This window comes from Trachypithecus francoisi, unplaced genomic scaffold, assembly GCF_009764315.1.
Source record: "Trachypithecus francoisi isolate TF-2019V2 unplaced genomic scaffold, Tfra_2.0 Lachesis_group4, whole genome shotgun sequence".
Classification (NCBI taxonomy): domain Eukaryota; kingdom Metazoa; phylum Chordata; class Mammalia; order Primates; family Cercopithecidae; genus Trachypithecus; species Trachypithecus francoisi.
In genome coordinates this window covers 1,150,495-1,170,658 of record NW_022681469.1, presented here as the reverse complement: position 1 = coordinate 1,170,658, position 20,164 = coordinate 1,150,495, and the positions used below count along the sequence as shown (strand labels likewise).

At 45.7% G+C, this 20,164-nt stretch overlaps 1 protein-coding gene across 2 annotated transcripts in view; it reads right to left on the bottom strand.

Moving 5' to 3' along the window:
• PTPRN2 (protein tyrosine phosphatase receptor type N2) overlaps window positions 1–20,164 on the bottom strand; it is a 981,520-nt gene that overhangs the window by 581,398 nt on the left and 379,958 nt on the right. For both annotated transcript variants that reach the window (XM_033192278.1, XM_033192279.1), the window contains one exon: window positions 3,875–4,235. In XM_033192278.1, coding sequence (XP_033048169.1) covers window positions 3,875–4,235 — 361 coding nt within the window. The remainder of the gene's footprint in view (window positions 1–3,874; window positions 4,236–20,164) is intronic.

Genomic DNA, 20,164 nt, shown 5'->3' with positions numbered 1-20,164 from the left:
ACAAAAGATGTATCTGATGTCTGATAAAGGACCAATATCTAACATATTCAAGAACTTTACAAACTCAACAATAAGGAAACAAACAGCCTAATTAAAATATGGCCCAGAGACCACCACAGACACCTCACCAAAGAAGATACACAGAGGAAAACAAGCACATGGAGATGCTCTGCTTCCTCCGTCAGCAGGGAAATGTGAATGAAAATGACAACGAGACACCACCACGCACCTCTCAGAATGGCCAGAACTCAGAACACCGACAATACCCAATGCAGGCGAGGATGTGGAGCAACAGCAGCTCATTCACTGCTGGTGACACACACAACACAGAGCGCCACAGCCACTGGGGAAGACAGTAGCCTCCCAAACCAAACATTCTCTTACTATGTGATCCAGTGACTACACTCCTCGGTACTTACCAGTAGAAGATGAAGACTTACACCCGTACAAAAACCCGCATGAGGGTGCTGATGGTAGCTTTATGAATAATCGTCAAAACATGGAAGCAACCAAGATGTTCCTCAGTAGGCGAATAAACTGTGGCCCATCTATACAATGGAATGTTATGGATTATAATGTAATAATACAATAGTATTCAGCACTACAGAGAAATGAGCCATTGAGCCATGAAAAGACGGGGGAATCTTGAAGGCATGTGACTGTGAAAAGGCCACATATTGCACGGTTCCAACCCCAGAACATTCAGGAAAAGGCAAACTATGGAGACAGCAACAAGGTCCATGGCTGCCAGGTGTCAAGCGGGGAAACTGGAGATGCTGAACTGGATGAGCCCCAAATTCCTTCACTGGCCACTGCACGTCACCTGCTGTCCTCCCCGTCACCCCAGCTTAGATAGGCCTTCGATTGAACCTGCTTTAAAGCTCTTTGGAAGGAGACCAGATGTGAATTAGGAATAAGTGACAGAAGAGGGTCTCTTTTTAAAGTTTTTACCAGGTGAACTTTTGTCGTATGTGTGCAGCCTGCAGCCTCGTTGACTGACTGCTTCTTCGGGAGCAGGTACGCGTCGGGGCTTCTCTCTCACTCTCTGAAGACTGAACAGCAAGGGTCTCATGTTGGACCTGACCGTGCGGCAGGAGGGTGGCCCTGCTCTCTGACCTGTAAAAAAGTTTTCTCTTCCCTGACATCATTGCAGGGTCCTCCCTTCCTGCTTGGGTGCAGTTGCTCTTTGTATGTTGAGAATGTCTAACTAGCTAGGGCCTCTCATCTTGAGACATCATTCCATGTCTGGATTTGCTTTCAAATCGTTCCAGGGCAGAGCAGGGGGCTGTAGTGGGTGCAGAGGAGCATCAGGAAAGCCTGAGAGTCACCATTTGTGGCAGACAGGTGATGCCTGTATGGGGTTCTCAATTCTCTCTGCATATTTCATAGGAGATGCCTGTACGGGGTTCTCAATATTTTCTGTATATTTCGTAGGTGACGCCTGTATGAGGTTCTCAATTCTCTCTGCTTATTTCATAGGTGATCAATATTCTCTGTGTGTTTCATAAGTGATACCTGCATGGGGTTCTCAATTTTCTCTGCGTATTTCATATTTGACGTTTTACATGATGCTTTTCTAAAGCACATAGTGCAGTTGGGAAGACACTGTATATCAGAAGATCACCAGCATTGCAGGGTAGCTCAGGAAGAATGCCAGGCACATTGTGTAAATCGTAGGGATCACGGGAGAGTGAAGAGAGCACGTTCAGGACTCTTTATCCGAAGATCCACACCCTGGGGTGTGGGAGGAAGGAGAAGGTGCCAAGGCAGAGAGGCGAAGCTCGCTGGATGCACAGGAAAGGCGCGCAGAGCAGGAGCGTGTGTGGGAAGGACACGCAGAGCCGCAGCATGCCCTATTCTCTCTGCGAGCTCACCCACACCAGGCTCTCCAGCTGGGTTTCCCTCCCTTTGATTGGGGTGAGGATGTTGACTGCTTTCTGTTCCCAGTAATGAGGACAGAGGTGAATGGGGCTTTTTAAGTTGTGGGAGATGGGATAGGATAGAGAGAAGGGAGGTTAGAGAAGGAAGAGGACGACCCAACATGACCCCACTAGAAGGAGCACAGAGGCGGAAGAATGCAGGTGGAGGGGCAGCCGGCACCGGTGAGGGCCATGGAAGGCTGAGACGAGAAGCTGAAGGGGACCTCAGCCGTGTGGCCAAGGGCTGAGGCCACACTGAGCTGGAGGAGAAAGGGAGCTTGGCAGCTACATGGGACCCAACGTCACAAGTGAAGACCCCCTGATAGCGTCCAGTACCCACGAAAGCGCAGGAGGCGGTGAAGACCCCCTGATAGCGTCCAGTACCCACGAAAGCACAGGAGGCGGTGAAGACCCCCATGGTGTCTAGTACCCACAAGAGGCAGTGAAGACCCCCTGATAGCATCCAGTACCCACGAAAGCGCAGGAGGCAGTGAAGACCCTCGATTGTGTCTAGTACATAGCGCAGGAGGGAGGACCATCAAGAAAAAGGGTTTCTCAGAATAGAGCATGACTTAGAACAGAAGAAACGTAGCCCCAGAGGGAGAGGTGCTGGAGGGAAAGTGGCCACTCCAGGCAGGCAGCTCCGGTGGCCAACAGCACCATGAATGCTCCAGCAGCGCTCACTCAAGTGCAGCATTGGCCTCCTCCACCGTCCTTCTCCTCCAAGACAGAACAAGGAGAAAGCATTGGTCATGGTCATGCGTCCTTCCCTCTAATTGCAACTTCACATTCCTTCTATTTAAAAACTGCCATAACGGCTGCATGAACAAAGAAAGAGCGAGGGCAGGAGAGCTTCCGGCTGCAAACATCAGAGAAGCTGACGCTCGCTCTCAGCGGCTCCCATTCAGCCTTCACTTAAGGATCATGGAGCACTCACATAACGCGATGCTCAGGCAATGTTTGTGAAAACTGTTATCTACTTCATTTTAGTGTTTGTTTTCTCCAAAGGGGAAGTCATATTTTATCACAATCCACTGCAGGATGGTCTTGGGAAAAGGCTGTTGGGAAATAAATGGGTCAGAACCTTCTCCATATCACAGAGCCACAGGAACCCACAAACGCCCTTCTCCCCTGGGCCCGCCCTGACATGGGTTAACTCAGGTAGCGACACCAGAAGCCACGCTCTTGGCACAGTGGTCATCTCGAGGCCGAAACTGTTCACCCAGCCCATGGTGAGCAGCACAAAATCCAGACGGGGCTTTGGAAGACGTGGCCGACCGCCATAAATATGGGCCAGGGCCACATGCTGGGCCACAGGAGGGGTGAGTTCAGCGACAAAGGACACTGGACTTAATGTATTCAATTTTCCATAACAAAAATGGCTGTGGGCCAGACCCATCCTGCAAGCCATGTTCCCCGCCCCATCCATCAGCTTCAGCAGTAAAATTGTGAAATTGTAAAATCTGGGGAAGGGATGAACGAGAAGTGAGAAGGGAACACACACACTGTCTCCAGACCCTCAGGAGCAACTCCCCCTCCCACCAGCTGCTGCGTTCATCATCCTTAGACCCTCAGGATCATCTCCTCCTCCCCTGGCTGCCGCCTTCACTGTCCTCACACCCTCAGGATCACCTCGCCCTCCCACTGGCTGCTGTGTTAACTGTCCTCACACCCTCAGCAGCGCCTTCTCTGTCCCACCCTCAGGATCACCTCCTGCCTCTCACCGTCCACTGCATTCCCAGGTCTTGAAATGACCACATACTCCTTCCCAGCACAGAGAGGGTATAAGGACCGAAGGGACCCTTCCCCACATCGTGCCCCACTCCTGCTGCACATCCTCAGGGGGAGTGCAGTGTGCAGACCCCACGTGTGGGAAGAATGTAGTGCGTCTGTCTCTAGGAGGGGCCGGACAGAGAACAGTCAGCAAACAAGAAACACCAAGCAGGCTGGCTCACCTTCGCCTGTGCTGGGGGGGTCTTCAGGATCTCCCAGAGCTGAAGGCCACTTCTGGGGGATGGCTGGTGACAACAAGGGCCTGGGCATTCTTGAGGGTGCACGCAGAAGGTACTGTGGCTCCAGGCTGCCCTTCCCAGGGGGAGCTGGGGACCTCTGGGCAGCATAGGCACCAAGGGCTGCCATCAGATGGTGTCTCTCCACACTGCTGTCCACCTTAGGGCTGAGCTCGTCCGGCTGGAGCTGGCTGAGGGTCCGCGGCAGGAGGTCCTCGGGGAGCTGGGCCTGGGGCCCAGGAGGGTAGGTCAGCGCAGACGTGTGGGCCACATAGGTCAGGATGCTCTTGGAGAAGTGGTCGTCACCCTGGAGGGGCAGGAGAGCAAAACAGAGCAAGAGTCACATTTCCATCGTTAGCCGGGGGCACCAAGATGCCCTTCAGTCTCAGTTTTCAAGGTCCTAAACAGCCCTGGGGGTTCCAAGATGCCCTTTGGTCTCAGGTTTCAAGGTCCTACACAGCCCTGGACGTCTCTGAAATGTAAAGCCAAAACAGGACTCTCATTTTCACTCTGACCAACTCAGGTCCCTACTTCATATTTGTTCCTGCGTTATTTTTAATAACAGCCTCATGGAGATAATTCACTCACATCAGCAGTTTTTAGTGTATTCACAGAGTTGTGAAACATTACTACTAAGTCCAGAACATCCGCATCACCTGAAAAGACACTTTGCAGCGTCCCCGTTCCTCCCTCCCACCCCGACACTGCTCATTCACTTTCAGTCTCTATGGATGAGTCTCTTCTGGACGTTTTGTGTAAATGGAATCACACCACGTGTGGCATCTGTGCCTGGCTTGTTTCCCTCCGCATAATGTCCTCAGGTGCACCCATGCGGATGCTGGGGCATGGGCCGGGACGTCCTTCCTCTTTAAGGTGAGTACTATCCCACTGCATGTATATCCCACATTTTAAAAATTCATCGATCAGTTGATGGACATTTGCTTTTTTCCACCTTTTGGCTATTTTGAATAATGTTGCTCTGAGTATTCATTTATGAGTCTTTGTATAAATGTGTTTTCAATTGTCTTGGGTTTGTTTGAGGATGTTACGTGGTAACTCGATATTTAACTGATAGAGGAACTCCTAAGCTGTTTTCCAGCACAGCAGCACCATGAAAAAGCTCACCAGTAATGGATGCAGACCCCAGTTCCTCTGCATCCTTGCCAACTCTTTCTACTGTCCTTCTGTTTTTATTATGGTCATCCTAGCGGTTGGAAAGCGATACCGCGCTGTGTCATTTGCATAATGTATATGTCCTACACCTGGAGCCTCCAACTCAGCTTTAACTAATGGTCCTTTGCACGGCTGCTCGGGGTTACTGCTTTCCCAGCAATGTGAGGAGCCGCTCCCAGGCACATTTGAGAGGCTCGGCAGCGCCTCCCTGGTGGCTAATGATGCTGCATCTTGGCGTGCCCTTATTGACTACTCCTACCTCTTCTCTGAAGAAATGTCTGTTCATATTTTATGCCTGCACTGGTCTTTACTTTAACTCTGAAAAGCTGCTCCCCAATACCTGAATATCTCTTTCAGCAACCCTCAGCAGAAGCCTCAAGTGCCTTGTCTGGAGGCTTCATTCCAACTTCTGTACTGATGACTCGAAACATGTTTGCTGCCTGCTCTTGTAACTGCGATGTTCTTCTGCAGCAGGGAAGATGCCAGGGTGTCTTGTTCGATAATTACCTATCACATCATTTACTAATCAATGCCCTGGCTCACAGTCTTTCATGGGATTTCTGTCTATATTTTCTCCTCACTCATTTAGTAAAATTCCCCAAGAGGACATGTCCTCATCACACTTTGTGTCACTAGACAAACCAAGGCCCAGCTTTCCTCACCTCTAGGGCAGTTGTAAAAATGTGAAAAGTTCCCATATTCTACCTCGGACTTGGGCTTCATCAAAAGGTCATGGACAAGCTGAAAATTAATAATTTCCAGCGTAGAGACTTTCGAATCCTGGACATACACGCTGAGCTCCCTGGAGGCATGCACGGGTGTGTGGACAACACAGTTGAAATCCCATCCATTCATATTTTCTACGTGCACCTCCTTGGGGCACATGATCAATGTCGTGTCAGTGGAGGTGGACCCCTCAGCATCCAGCTATGGGTGTGCAGCCATCACTGGCAGTAAGGTAAGGGGATCCGACTCCTGAGTCTAGCTATTTCTGAAAATATTTGGGTTCATTCTCTGGGTTAGATTTTTGAATAGCAACCTGGGAGTTGGGAAATGGGTTGATACAGGTTGGGTTTTTTTGTTTGTTTTTTTATGGGTTTTGTTTTGTTTTGTTTTCTGTTTTTTGAGACAGAGTCTCCCTCTTTCACCCAGGCCGGAGTGAAGTGGTGCAATCTCAGCTCACTGCAACCTCTGCCTTCTGAGTTCATGCAATTCTCATATGTCTCTGCCTCCCAAGTAGCTGGGACCACAGGAACACAACACTATACCTGGCTATTTTTGCGTGTGTGTATGTTTTAGTAGAAATGGGGTTTCACCATGTTGGCCAGGCTGGTCTCGAACTCCTAGCCTCAAGTGATCCACCTGCCTCAGCCTCCCAAAGTGCTGGGATTACAGGCGTGAGCCACCGTGCCCGGCAGTTTGAATCAGGTTCTAATTTCAGTTCTCATATATGAACTTGGGCAAATCACTTGACCCCTAGAGACTCAATTTTCTTCTGTCAGAAAAGGAAATCAGACATTATCTCTAAGATTTTTTTTTTTCTTTTGAGATGGAGTCTTTCACTGTCGCCCGGGCTGCAGTGCAGTGGCACATCTCAGCTCACGGCAACCTCCACCTCCGGGGTTCAAACGGTTCTCCTGCTTCAGCCGCCCGAGTAGCTGGGATTACAGGCATGTGGCACTGTGCCCAGCTAATTTTTGTATTTTTAGTAGAGATGCGGTTTTGCCATGTTGGCCAGACTGGTCTCGAACTCCTGACCTCAAGTGATGGGCCTGCCTCAGCCTCCCTGAGTGCTGGGATTACAGTCATGAGCCACTGCACCCAGCCATTATCTCTAAGATATTTTAATTATTATTTCTAAAGTGATGGGACTTTAGCTATCATCCAAATTGTTTTAATTTTGTCCAAGGACTAGCTGAAATCAACTATTCTTCCCTTAAGAAAGAGAATATGTGAGAGAGAAAGAGCGTGAGAAAGAGCGAGACCGAGCGAGAGACAGTGAGTGCCACCACAACAAACAGCCCCTGCAGCAATTTCCCACAAATTGGGTGTAAGTGTCAATCTCCAGCTCAGCCTGCACTCCCTCTTGCACAGGCTGTCTCTGAACACCTGGTCAGCTGCCGTGCTGGGGGCTGGGGATCTGCGTCCAAATCCCTCGTTATGTGTCTGCAAGCGGCTCTCCCCTCATTGCTATGAATGCAGTAACCTGGAGCTTCCACTCAAAGGGCCTTTAATTAAAGTTGAGTTGGAAGCTCCAGGTGCAGGACTGACTAGGTTCAGTGCATTACACAATCACAGCAGAGTGTGATCGGTGCAGTAGACTTGGATAAACAATCTATTTTTGGTTTATGTTCTGAATCAAATTACGGTGAAAAGGAAAAAGAATATTTCAGTAGTTAGCACAAACAACAGAGCCTGTAGAAATAATAGCAAACATCGATTTTCGCAAGCCACTCCGGCGACTCCATAGATGATTGCAGACGCTGCGGTGTTCCTCACCAAGGTAGTGACCATCCCATAACCAAGAGGACCTGAGAATTGGGAATATGGGCAGTGAAGTAAAGTATTCTCCCGCTGACTGGCTGTTTTGTGGTTTGAGGTCCCCAAGGAAAGGGAACTGGCTCTGCAGCTGCCTGGGTTTAAACCACCACCAATGCTACAACCTTAGTGCTTCAGCACCTTATTTAAGTCATCTGTAAAACAAGGGTAATAATAATAGTATCTGGCACGGGAGAGTTAATGGCTATGACTACTACTCTTATTACTATTATTTACTTTACCTTATTATACCTTCATTGTTTGTTATTTTGTTTGTTTGTTTGTTTGTTGGAGACAGAGTCTCACTCTGTCGCCCATGCTGGAGTGCAATGACGTGACCTCAGCTCACTGCAACCTCCACCTCCTGGGTTCAAGTGATTCTCCTGCCTCATCCTCCTGAGCAGCTGGGATTAAGGCACACATCACCATGCCCAGCTAATTTTTTTGCATTTTTAGTAGAGACGGGGTTTTACCATGTTGGTCAGGCTGGTCTCTAACTCCTGACCTCAAGTGATCCTCCCACCTTGGCCTCCCAAAGTGCTGGTATTACAAGCGTGAGCCACCATGCCTGGCCTATACCTTCATGTTCTTTAAAGCAGTCAGAAAATCCATACCTCAACTGAGGAGGAACTATCCAATTAGACTTCTTCTTCCACTCTCAGCTCTGAGTTTAAAATTCTGTGACTCATTTTCAAACACCCTATTGTGAAGATGTTTTCAGTCTCAGTTCAACATACCAACGATGGGAGGTTTCCAAAGACAATGTGGAATAATTTTTAAGACCATAGCTGCCCAAACCTGGAAATTAGCAGCCTAAAGGCATGGATATGGGCCAATTTCCAGTACATGTGATGGACATTCCTGTGCACGAATTCTTCAAACTATGTGTAAGAGAAATCCGGCTGAGCATCTCTGGGGTAGCCCAGCTGTGGGTATGAAGCATTCAAGAGCTTCTGCCAAAGTCTGCTAATGTTTAAGCTGACATGATATTCTACTGGGAATATTCTTCAACCCACTGCATTTCCATACGAGGAGAAGTAGAACCCAGTCGCCCACACAATGAAAAATCCAGCAGGAAAGAAGGCTCACTGAGAGACTGGCCCAATCCTGTCAGCTCTGTGTAAACTGTGTAAACTTGAAGCCTCACTTTCACCACCTGCAAAACTAGAAAAATAATTCTGTTTTCTTTTAAAACCTGCTGTGAGGATTAGGGAGAGTATAGGTAAAAGTGCCTCGCTCAGCACACAATTCAGAGGAGGAACTTGATAAATGGCAGTCATCAGCAGTATCATCATCACCATTAGTGTCAATGCCACCATCCACAGCAGCATCCCCACCATCGTCATCTTCACTATCCACAGCAGCATCCCCACCATCATCACCCTCACCATCAGCATCATCCCACCATCAATAGCAGCATCCCCACCATCATCACCTTCACCATCAACAGCAGCATCTCCACTATCTCCACCATCATTACCAACATCCCACCATCATCACCCTCACCATCAGCATCATCCCACCATCCACAGCAGCATCCCCACCATCATCATCTTCCACCATCAACAACAGCATCTCCACCATCAATACCTTCACCATCATCACCACTCCATCATCAACAACAGCATCCCCACCATCATCACCCTCACCATCAGCATCATCCCACCATCAAAGCAGCATCCTCACCATCATCACCTTCACCATCAACAGCAGCATCTCCACTATCTCCACCATCATTACCAACATCCCACCATCATCACCCTCACCATCAGCATCATCCCACCATCCACAGCAGCATCCCCACCATCATCACCTTCACTATCAACAACAGCATCTGCACTATCTCCACCATCATTACCAACATCCCACCATCGTCACCCTCACCATCAGCATCATCCCACCATCCACAGCAGCATCCCCACCATCATCATCTTCCACCATCAACAATAGCATCTCCACCATCAACACCTTCACCATCATCACCACTCCATCATCAACAACAGCATCCCCACCATCATCACCCTCACCATCAGCATCATCCCACCATCAAAGCAGCATCCTCAACATCATCACCTTCACCATCAACAACAGCATCTCCACTATCATCACCAGCATCCCTACCATCATCACCCTCACCATCAGCATCACCCCACCATCCACAGCAGCATCCCACCATCATCATCTTCCACCATCAACAACAGCATCTCCACCATCAACACCTTCACCATCACCACCCCATCATCAACAACAGCATCTCCACCATCAACACCTTCACCATCATTACCCCATCATCAACAACAGCATCTCCACCATCAACACCTTCACCATCATCATCACCCCATCATCAACAACAGCATCTTCACCATCAACATCTTCACCATCATCATCACCCCATCATCCACAGCAGCATCCCCACCATCATCACCCTCACCATCAGCATCATTCCACCATCAATAGCAGCATCCTCACCATCATCACTTCCTATCAGGGGAACCAGGACCTAACATTTCAGTGTAGGTTCTTTTCTATTTTCCCTAAGTGTTGGCCAGTCTGAGAAATAAAGAGAAAGAGTACAAAGAGAGAAATTTTACAGCTGGGCCTCCAGGGGTGACATCACATATCAGCAGGTTCCGTGATGCCCACCTGAGCCACAAAACCAGCACGCTTTTATTAGGGATTTCAAAAGGGGAGGGGTGTATGAATAGGGAGAGGTCACAGGGATCACATGCTTCAGAGGGCAATAAAAGATCGCAAAGCAGAGGGCAAAATTAGAATTACTGATGAGGTACCATGTCCTGCTGGGCACACATTGTCTTGATAAACATCTTAACAGGAAACAGGGTTCAAGAGCAGACAACCAGTCTAACTAGAATTCACCAGGCTGGAATTTCCCAATCCTGGTAAGCGTGAGGGCACTGCAGGAGACCAGGGTGTATTTCATCCCTTATCTTCAACCGCATAAGACAGACACTCCCAAAGCGGCACTCACAGACCTACCCCTGGGAATGCATTCCTTCCCCAGGGTTATTCCTTGCTGGGAAACTAATTCAGCAATATTTCGCCTACTTGCTTTCTGCAAGAAGAAAAATATGGCTCTATTCTGCCCAACCCCTCAGGTAGTCAGACCTTAAGGTTATCTTCCCTTGTTCCCTGAAGATCGTTGTTGTTCTGTTCCTTTTCAGGGTGCCCTGATTTCATATTGTTCAAACACACATGTTTTACAAACAATTTGTACAGTTAACACAATAATCACATGATCCTGAGGTGATATACATCCTCAGCTTACAAAGATGACAGGATTAAGAGATTAAAGACAGGCATAGGAAATTATAAGAGTATTGATTGGAGAAGTGATAAATGTCCATGAAATCTTTACAATTTATGTTCAGAGATTTCAGTAAAGACAGGCATAAGAAATTATGAAAGTATTAATTTTGGGAACTGATAAATGTCTGGGAAATCTTCACAATTTATGTTCTTCTGCTGCGGCTTCAGCCAGTGCCTCTGTTTGGGGTCCCTGACTTCCTGCAACAACTTCCACCATCAACAACAGCATCTCCACTATCTCCACCATCAACAGCAGCATCCCCACCATTATCACTTCCGCCATCAACATCGTCCCTGCCATCATCACCTCAACTATCAACAGCAGCATGCCCACCATCATCATCCCACCATCACCATCAGCAGCAGCAGCAGCACCATCATCACCACACCATCCACAGCAGCATCCCACCATCAGTGTCACCCCCACAGTCAGCAGCATCAAACCTCTACTGCTGCTGTGTGCCAAGCCCTGGACTTCTGTGAAGGAAGAATAACTCAGACGTGGCCCTGTCCTCATACATCTTGCAGACTGAAATAGGAGTTGAGTCACAGATGTTAACAACCATAATTGAAAGAATACTATTACAGAGGTTCAGAAAAGCAATCCTGGTTTTGGAAGAATGTGATTCTCTTCAGGTGGAGGAAATCAGAGCTGCTTCCTGGAGCCAGCTGATGCAGTTCATAGAGCCATGCCCTGCACTGTACCCCTTACCTGTCAAACAGTGACACCATTGAGGAAGTGACTCTCCTCAATCCCAACTTTACTGGGGCAGGGGTACCAGGGCTAAAAATCAGGCCTCTTCCTTTGACAAACATGTCTCTCCTGGAGATCCACCCAGCCCAGTCCCAATGGCACAATTATGAGTTCAGGCTGACAGGAAGGCCAGGAGGTCTGGGGAGTCCCACACAGCGGGAGACGCTGAGTGGAGGAGACTCCTGTGTGCGCACTGGTCTCTGCCCATGCTCATCAGCTGTTCTCCTGCACCGAGGATCCAAAACAAATTAGGAAGCCCAAGTCAGGACATCTTTTGACCACATAACACACGTTTTCTCCCTGTCTCACCGCCCGCAGGCAGCACTGACAGGCACATTGATCACGGCGTGCTTGCTGCCGGCCTGACAAAGCACACGGCCGCAGCGCTGTCTGCAGGCTTCCTAATGAGCTGGCACTGGATGCGGCCAGGTTTGGCTGCTGAGATGGGAAGGCTGCAGCTCCAGCTCCGGCTCGTGAATGTGGGGTTGGGACGACTTCACTGTGCCTTTCCGTCTCAGGCCTTAGACAGGTGATTCTGGCAGCTCATTTATTTTCTCTGTCTCTCTCTGTGTCTCTGTCTCTGTCTCTGTTTCTGTCTCTCTGCGTGTCTCTGCCTCTGTCTCTGTCTTAACACAGTAGAAAGTGTCAGCGTTTAACAGTGCTCAGGCTCTAAGTGGCCCACTCATGTGGAGGGGAAATAATGGTGGTGTCATTCTTACCGACAGCGCTGTCTCCAAGACAAAATAACATTTTTGTATTCAGGGAAGCAGCGGGGTCTCACACTAGCATATACTGTGCTGTCTCTGCAGCCAAGGTATAGAGCTCTCAGATTGAAAAACATGACCCCGCATGGTTTTTAGAGTTCACAAAATCTATGAGGTTGAAGAGGTTAAGTCCTAAACAACTTAGGATCAACACATTTGTAGCGAGTTGACAGTATCACGAACTGCCAATGTGAACGCCTGGATATCTGCTAATGACGATGCATTCTGCGAGTCTGGAATTATCGGAAGACTCGCAACACCATGAGGCCAGCGCTGCTCTCACCCCGTCCTGCTCCGAGACTCACGATGCCGTGAGGCCAGCGCTGCTCTCAGCCCACCCTGCTCCGCCCACCACTCTTCCTTCTGCCACTCTTCTGGCTCCTGTTTGCATTTTGGCCTTTCCAGACGCTGCACCCCAAAGCCTCCTACCTGGCAAGTGAAAAGCACAGGGCATGATTAGAGCAGCGAGTTCCAATCCATATCCCGTCCACCTTGGCCTGGGATTAGAGGTCAACTGACTCAGAACCACCCGGAGGATGGAGGGATAGGCATCACCACGGGGCTGTTATTCACGGAGCGCTACACCAGGCTGTTTTCGGCTTTACCTGCCTTAATTTTCTCTAACTCTCTCAGTGACTTGATGGTACAGACACGATTATCCACATTTTGCGTATGAGGAAAGAAGATCCTGCAGCAAGGACAGGGCAGAGCTAAGACGCAGCCCTTCTCCCCAGCCTCTGTGCGTCTGTCACATCTCAGACACCCAACACGCCTAGTGAACAGAGGAACAGCAAGCAGGCCAGCTTGCATGGAGCACAGGTCTGGGCGTGGAGGGGCTGCTAGTGCAGGGGGGTGGCACCTGTCACTGCGAGTGTTCAGTGGAGGGCAGGGACAGGACTGTCCGGGAGGAAACCAGGGTGACAGTCAGGATGACAGTGGCCAGCATGCATCAGCCTGCTCTGCCTCAGACACTACTGTGTATGCTGGGAGCAGAACACCACGCCCTGGGGCCACTTTTCCACCAGAGCTCCGCTTCCCACCAAAGGTCGTGAGAACAATCGCATGAGGGGGTAAACTTAAAAAACTCAAATGAACATCGTGCATGTGGCATCCAATATGTGGAGGCCACGGTCCTCATCGCTGTGTGCCTCCACACCTGCTCCTCCAGGTGGCATGGCTAAGCAGAGGGCTGTGAGGGAAGCTGTGTCCCCAAACACAATCCCCTATGGTGGCCCCCTCCAGAACAGGGACAGGGGAAGGTGGGCTTGTTGACCGCATCTGGGTGGTGACAGTTTGGGGCTGTTCTGGATAAAGCCACTGGGGGCAGTCATGGGCCAGCCTTCCTGTGAACGCAGGCGTCCCTCCTCTTGGGTAAACATCAAGAAGGGAACTGCTGAGTCCAAGAACAGACATATCTTTAGCCTTCAAGCAGCTTCCAAATACAGGTGACAACAGCTTGTGTTGCATTCCCACTAATTTGAGAATTTCTATGTCCTCATCAAGAGTTGGTTTTATAGTTTTTTTTTTTTTTAATTTTAGCCAATCTAGTGACATGAAGTCGTCGTTCTTTATGGTTTTGTGAGTAAGGATGCTCAGCACCTTTGATGCCTTCTTTGGCCATTTGTATATCTTTTTATGAAGTTTTTATACATTTTTATATGTATAAAAGTTTTTATACATTTTTGTGTGGGGTTACTTGTCTTTTCCTTTTGCAGCATTATTTAAGTATAATTGACATACAATGAACAGTACAGGAGGCATGACAACGAACACGTCCATCACCCTGAACACGTCCCGGTGCCCTGGAGACGCTGCCCTCTCCCATCCCTGTCCACAGCTCCAGGCAATCCCGACCAGCTTTCTGTCCCTTATAATCCAGTTTGCATTTTCTACAGCTTTCCAAACTGGAATTATAACAATAGGTCCTCTTTTGTCTTTTGGTCAACAGACATGAGACTCACTGTGCTGTTTTGTGCATCAACAGCTCATTCCAGTGTATTATTGAGTAGCACTCCACTTTGTGGATCAAACAAAATTTCTTTGTCCATTCACTTTCTGATAGACATTTGGGTTTTTTCAATTGTGGGCATTTACTATGAAAGCTACCATGAAGATCCGTGTGTAAATCTTTGCACACATGCTTTCACTTATCTTGAGAAGCGGGACTGAAAGTTACAATGAAGATTCATGTGTAAATCTTTGAATGCACACATGCTTTCATTTATCTTGAGTAGAAGTGAGGTGGAGGGATCACAGACAGGTAGATATTTCACTTTTGAAGAAACCGTCAAGACGTTTTCCAAATCGTTGTGAATGTTTTACGTTTCCACTGGTGGCATATGAGAGGTCCAGCTTCTCCACCTCCTTGCCAATACATAGGATGGTCAGTTTTTTTTTTTTTTTTTTTTTTTTTTAATTTTAGCCGTTCTTACAGGTTTGTAGTGGTATTTCACTGTGATTTCAATTTTCATTTCCATAACGAGGAATGATACTGAATATTTCACACTAAATTGTCACTCATTTGTCCTCTTCGGTGAAGTGTTTATTCAAATCTTTTTGCCCATTTTTTTTATTTCAATAGCTTTTGGGGTATGCATGGTTTGGGTTACATCAATGAACTGAACAGTGGTGAAGTCTCAGATCTTAATGCACCCATCATCCAAGTAATGCACATGTATGTAGGTTTTTTTAATCTCTCTCCCCTCCCATCCTCCCACTTCTGAGTCTCCAAAGTCCATTAGATCACTCTGTCTGCCTTTGCATATGCATAGCTTGGCTCCCACTTACAAGTAAGAACATAAGGTAATCAATTTTCCTTTCCTGAGTTACTTCACTTAGAATAATGGCTTCCAGCTCCATCTAAGTGGCTGCAAGAGACATTATTTCATTCTTTTTCATGGCTGAGTAGTATTCCATGGTGTATATATATACACTACATTTTCTTTTCTTTCTTTTTTTTTTTGTTAGATGGAGTCTTGCTCTGTTGCCAGGCTGGAGTGCAGTGGCACAATCTCGGCTCACTGCAACCTCCACCTCCCAGGTTCAAGTGATTCTCCTGCTTCAGCCTCCCAAGTAGCTGGGACTACAGGCACCCACCACCATACCTGGCTAATTTTTTGTATTTTTAGTAGAGACAGGGTTTCACCATGTTGTCCAGGATGGTCTTGATCTCTTGACGCTGTGATCCACCCGCCTCAGCCACCCAATATGCTGGGATTACAGGCATGAGCCACCGCACCTGGCCTACATTTTCTTTGTTTATCCACTCATCGGTCATTGGGCACTTAGACTGGTTCCATATCTTTGCAATTGTGAATTGTGCTGCAATAAACATATATGTACAGGTGCCTTTTTGATACATTGATTTCTTTTCCTTTGGATAGATACTCAGTAGTGAGATTGCTGGATCAAATGGTAGATCGACTTTTAGATCTTTATGAAATCTCCATGCTGTTTTCCACAGAGGTTGTACTAATTTACATTCCCACCCACAGTGGATAAGTGTTTCCTTTTCACCACAGTCATATCAACTCTATTGTTTTGTGACTTTTTAATAATAGTCATTCTTGCAGGAGTATGGTGGTATCTCATTGTGATTTTAATTTGCATTTCCTTGATGATTAGTGATGTCGAGCATTTTTTCATATGTTTGTTGCCCATCTGAATATCTTTTTTAAAGAAATGTCTATTCATGTCATTTTTCCACTTTTTAATGGGATTATTTTTTTTTCTTGCTAAATTGAGTTCCTTGTAGATTCTGGATATTGGTCCTTTGTCCGATGCATAGTTTGCAAATATTTTCTCCCATTTTGTGGGTCGTCTGATGATTTCTTTTGCTATATGAAGCTTTTCAGTTTAATTAGGTCCAATTTATTTTAGTTTTAGTTGGATTTGCTTTTGGGGTCTTACCCATGAACTCTTTGCCTAGGCCAATGTCCAGAAGATTTTTTCCTAGTCTTCTAGAAGTTGTATGGTTTCAGGTCTCAGATTTAAGTTGTTGATTAATCTTGAGTTGATTTTTGTATAAGGTAAGAGATAATGAGGTAGGAGGCAGGACTCAACTTCAGAGGCAGGGCTCGGTTACTGAACCAAATTACGACTAGTTAAAACAGGGCTAAGCTGGGAGCAGCTTTCCATAAGTCACACCCACCAATATGCCATGTCAGTTTACCCTTACCATGGCAACACCCAGGAGTTACTGCCCCTTTCCATGGCAATGACCTGATGACCCAAAAGTTACTACCCCTTCCCTAGAAATTTCTGCATAAACCACTCTTTACCCTCATGTAATTAAAAGTGGCTATAAATACCACTGCAAAGCCTCCTTGAGCTGCTACTCTCTGCCTATGGGGTAGCCTGGCTCTGCAAGAGCAGTCACAGAGCTAAACCATTGTCAGAGCTGTAACACTGCCTTTTCAATAATGTTGCTTTCTTCTATCTCCAGCTTGCACTTGAATTCTTTCCTAGGCAAAGCCAAGAACCCTGGTGGGCTAAGCCCCACTTTGGGGCTCCTTACCCTGCATCGATAGAGATCCAGTTTCATTCTTCTACATGAGGCTATCCAGTTTTCCCAAAACCATTTATCAAACAGGTGTCCTTTCCCCAGTTTATGCTTTTGTATGCTTTGTCAAAGATCAGTTGGTTGTAAGTGTTTGGGTTTGTTTCTGGGTTCTTTCTTCTGTTCCATTGGTCTATGTGTCTACTTTTCTACAAGTACCATGCTGTTTTGGTGACTCTAGCCTTGTAGTATAGTTTGGAGTCAGGTAATGTGATGCCTCCAGATCTGTTCTTTTTGTTTAGGATTGCTTTGGCTATTTGGGCTATTTTTGGGGGCTGTATGCAAATAATGTCGGTATTTTGATAGGAATTTCATTAAATGTGTAGTTTGCTTTGGGCAGTGTGGCCATTTTCATGAAATTCTTTCAATCCATAAGCATGGGATGTGTTTCCATTTGTTTGTGTCATCTACAATATATTTCAGCAATGTCTTGTAGTTCTCCGTATAGAGATCTTTCACCTCCTTGGTTAAGCGTATTGATAGGTATTTTATTTATTTTTTGAAGCCTTGTAAAGTGGATTGAGTTCTTGATTTGATTGTCAGCTTGGTCATTGTTGGTATATAGCAGTGCTACTGATTTGTGTACACTGATTTTGTAACCTGAGACTTTCCTGAATTCATTGATCAAATCTAGGAGTCTTTTGGAGGAGTCTTTAGGGTTTTGTAGGCATCTGATCATATTATTGGCAAACAGCAATAGTTTGACTTCCTCTTTTCCAGTTTGGATGCCCTTTATTTCCTTCTGTTTTCTGACTGCTCTGGCTAGGACTTCCAGTACTATGTTCAATAGAAGTTTTCTTCTTTCAGTTCTCAGGGGGAACGCTTTCAACTTTTCCCCATTCCGTATTATGTTGGTTGTGGGTTTGTCATATATAGCTTTTATTATTTTGAAGTAAGTCCCTTCTATGCCGAGTTTGTTGAGAGTTTTTATCATGAAATGATGCTGGGTTTTATCGAATGCTTTTTCTGCATCTATTGAGATGATCATATGGTGTTTGTTTTTAAGTGTTTATGTGATATATCACATTTATTGACTTGCATGTGTTAAACCATCCCTACATCCCTGGGATGAAACCCACCTGATCATGGTGTATTATCTTTTTGATGTGCTATTGGGTACAGTTAGTTAGTATTTCGTTGAAGACTTTTGCATCTATGTTCATCGGGAGTATTGGTCTATAGTTTGCTTTTGTTCATTATTTTATCCCTGATTTTAGTATCAGAGTGATCCTGGCTTCTTAGTTAGGGAGGATTCTCTCTTTCCTGATCTTTTGGAATAGTTTCAGTAGAATTGGTACCAATTCTTTGAGTGTCTGGTATAATTCAGCTGTGAATCCATCTGGTCCTGGGCTTTTTTTGTTGTTGTTGGCAATTTTTAAGTTACTGATTCAATCTCACTGCTTATTATTGGTCTGTTCATGGTTTCTATTCCTTCCTAATTTAATCTAGGAGGGTTGTATGCTTGCAGGAATATATTCGTGTATTCATTTCTTCTAGATTTTCTAGTTTGTGTGCATAGAGGTGTTCATAGGAGTCTTGAATGATCTTTTGTATTTCTGTGGTGTAATTGAGCTTATTTGAATCTTCACTCTTCATTTCTTGATTAATCTTGCTAATGGTCCATCAATTTTATTTATATTTTACTTATATTTTCACAAAACCAATTTTTTGTTTCACTGATCTTTTCTATTTGTTTCTTTCTTTCAAGTTGATTTAGCTCTGTTCTGATCTTTGTTATTTCTTTTATTCTTCTAGCTTTGGGTTTAGTTTGTTCGTATTTCTCTAGTTACTTGATGTGTGACATTAGGTTGTCAATTTAGGCTCTTTCAGACTTTCTGATGTAGGCATTTAGCATTGTAAACTTACCTCTTAGCATTGCTTTTGCTGTATCCCAATAACTTGTGTCACTATTATCATTCATTTCAAACAATTTGTAAACTTCCATCTTGATTTCATTGTTAACCCAAAAATCATTGAGGAGCATATTTTTTGATTTCCATGTATTCGTATAGTTAAAAAAATTCCTTTTGGAATTTCTAGTTTTATTCCACTGCAGTCTGAGAAGACACTTGATATAATTTTAATTTTAAAAAATGTATTGAGACTTGTCTTGTAGCCTAGTATATGGTCTTTTTTTGTTTCATTACTTTTTCTTCTAAAAAGATGAGATACATGTGCAGAACGTGCAGGTTTGTTACATAGGTATACGTGTGACATGGTGGTTTGCTGCACCTATTGACTTGTCTTCTAAGTTCCCTCCCCTCTCCCCTCACCCCTCAACAGGCCCTGGTGTGTGTTTTTTCCCTCCCTGTGTCCATGTGTTTTCACTGTTCAACTCCCACTTATAAGTGAGAACATGCAGTGTTTGGTTTTCTTTTCCCGTGTTAGTTTATTGAGGATGATGGCTTCCAGCTTCATCCACGTCCCTGCAAAGGACATTATCTCATTCCTTTTTATGGCTGAATCGTATTCCATGGTGTATATGCACCACATTTTCTTCATCTAGTCTATTTTGGAGAATGTTCCATATGCTCATGAGGAGAATGTATATTCTGCAGTTCTTGGTTAGAATGTTCTGTAAATATCTGTTAGGTCCATTTGTTCCAGAGTGTAGATTAAGTCCATGTTTCCTTGTTGACTTTCTGTTTCAATGATCTGTCCAGTACTGTCAGTTGAGTACTGAGGTTCCCCAGTGTTGGCATGTTGCTACCTACCTCACTTCTTACATCTAGCAGTAATTGTTTTATGAATCCGAGAGCTCAGCATTTGGTGCATATACATTTAGAATTGTAATATCTTCTTGTTGGATTGGCCCTTTTATCATTATTTAATGACCTTCTCTGTCTCTTTTTACTGTTGTTGCTTTAAAGTCTGTTTTATCTGATATAAGAATGCTCCTGCTCACTTTCAGTTTCCATTTGCATTGAATATCTTTTACTACCCTTTACCTTAACTTTATATGCATCTTTATGTGTTAGGTGAATCTGTTGAAGATAGCAGATATTTGGCTTGTGTCTTTTTATCCATTCTGCCAATCTGTTATCTTTTAAATGGAGCATTTAGGCCATTTACATTCAACACTAATATTGAGATGTGAGATACTGTCCCAATCATCATGGAGA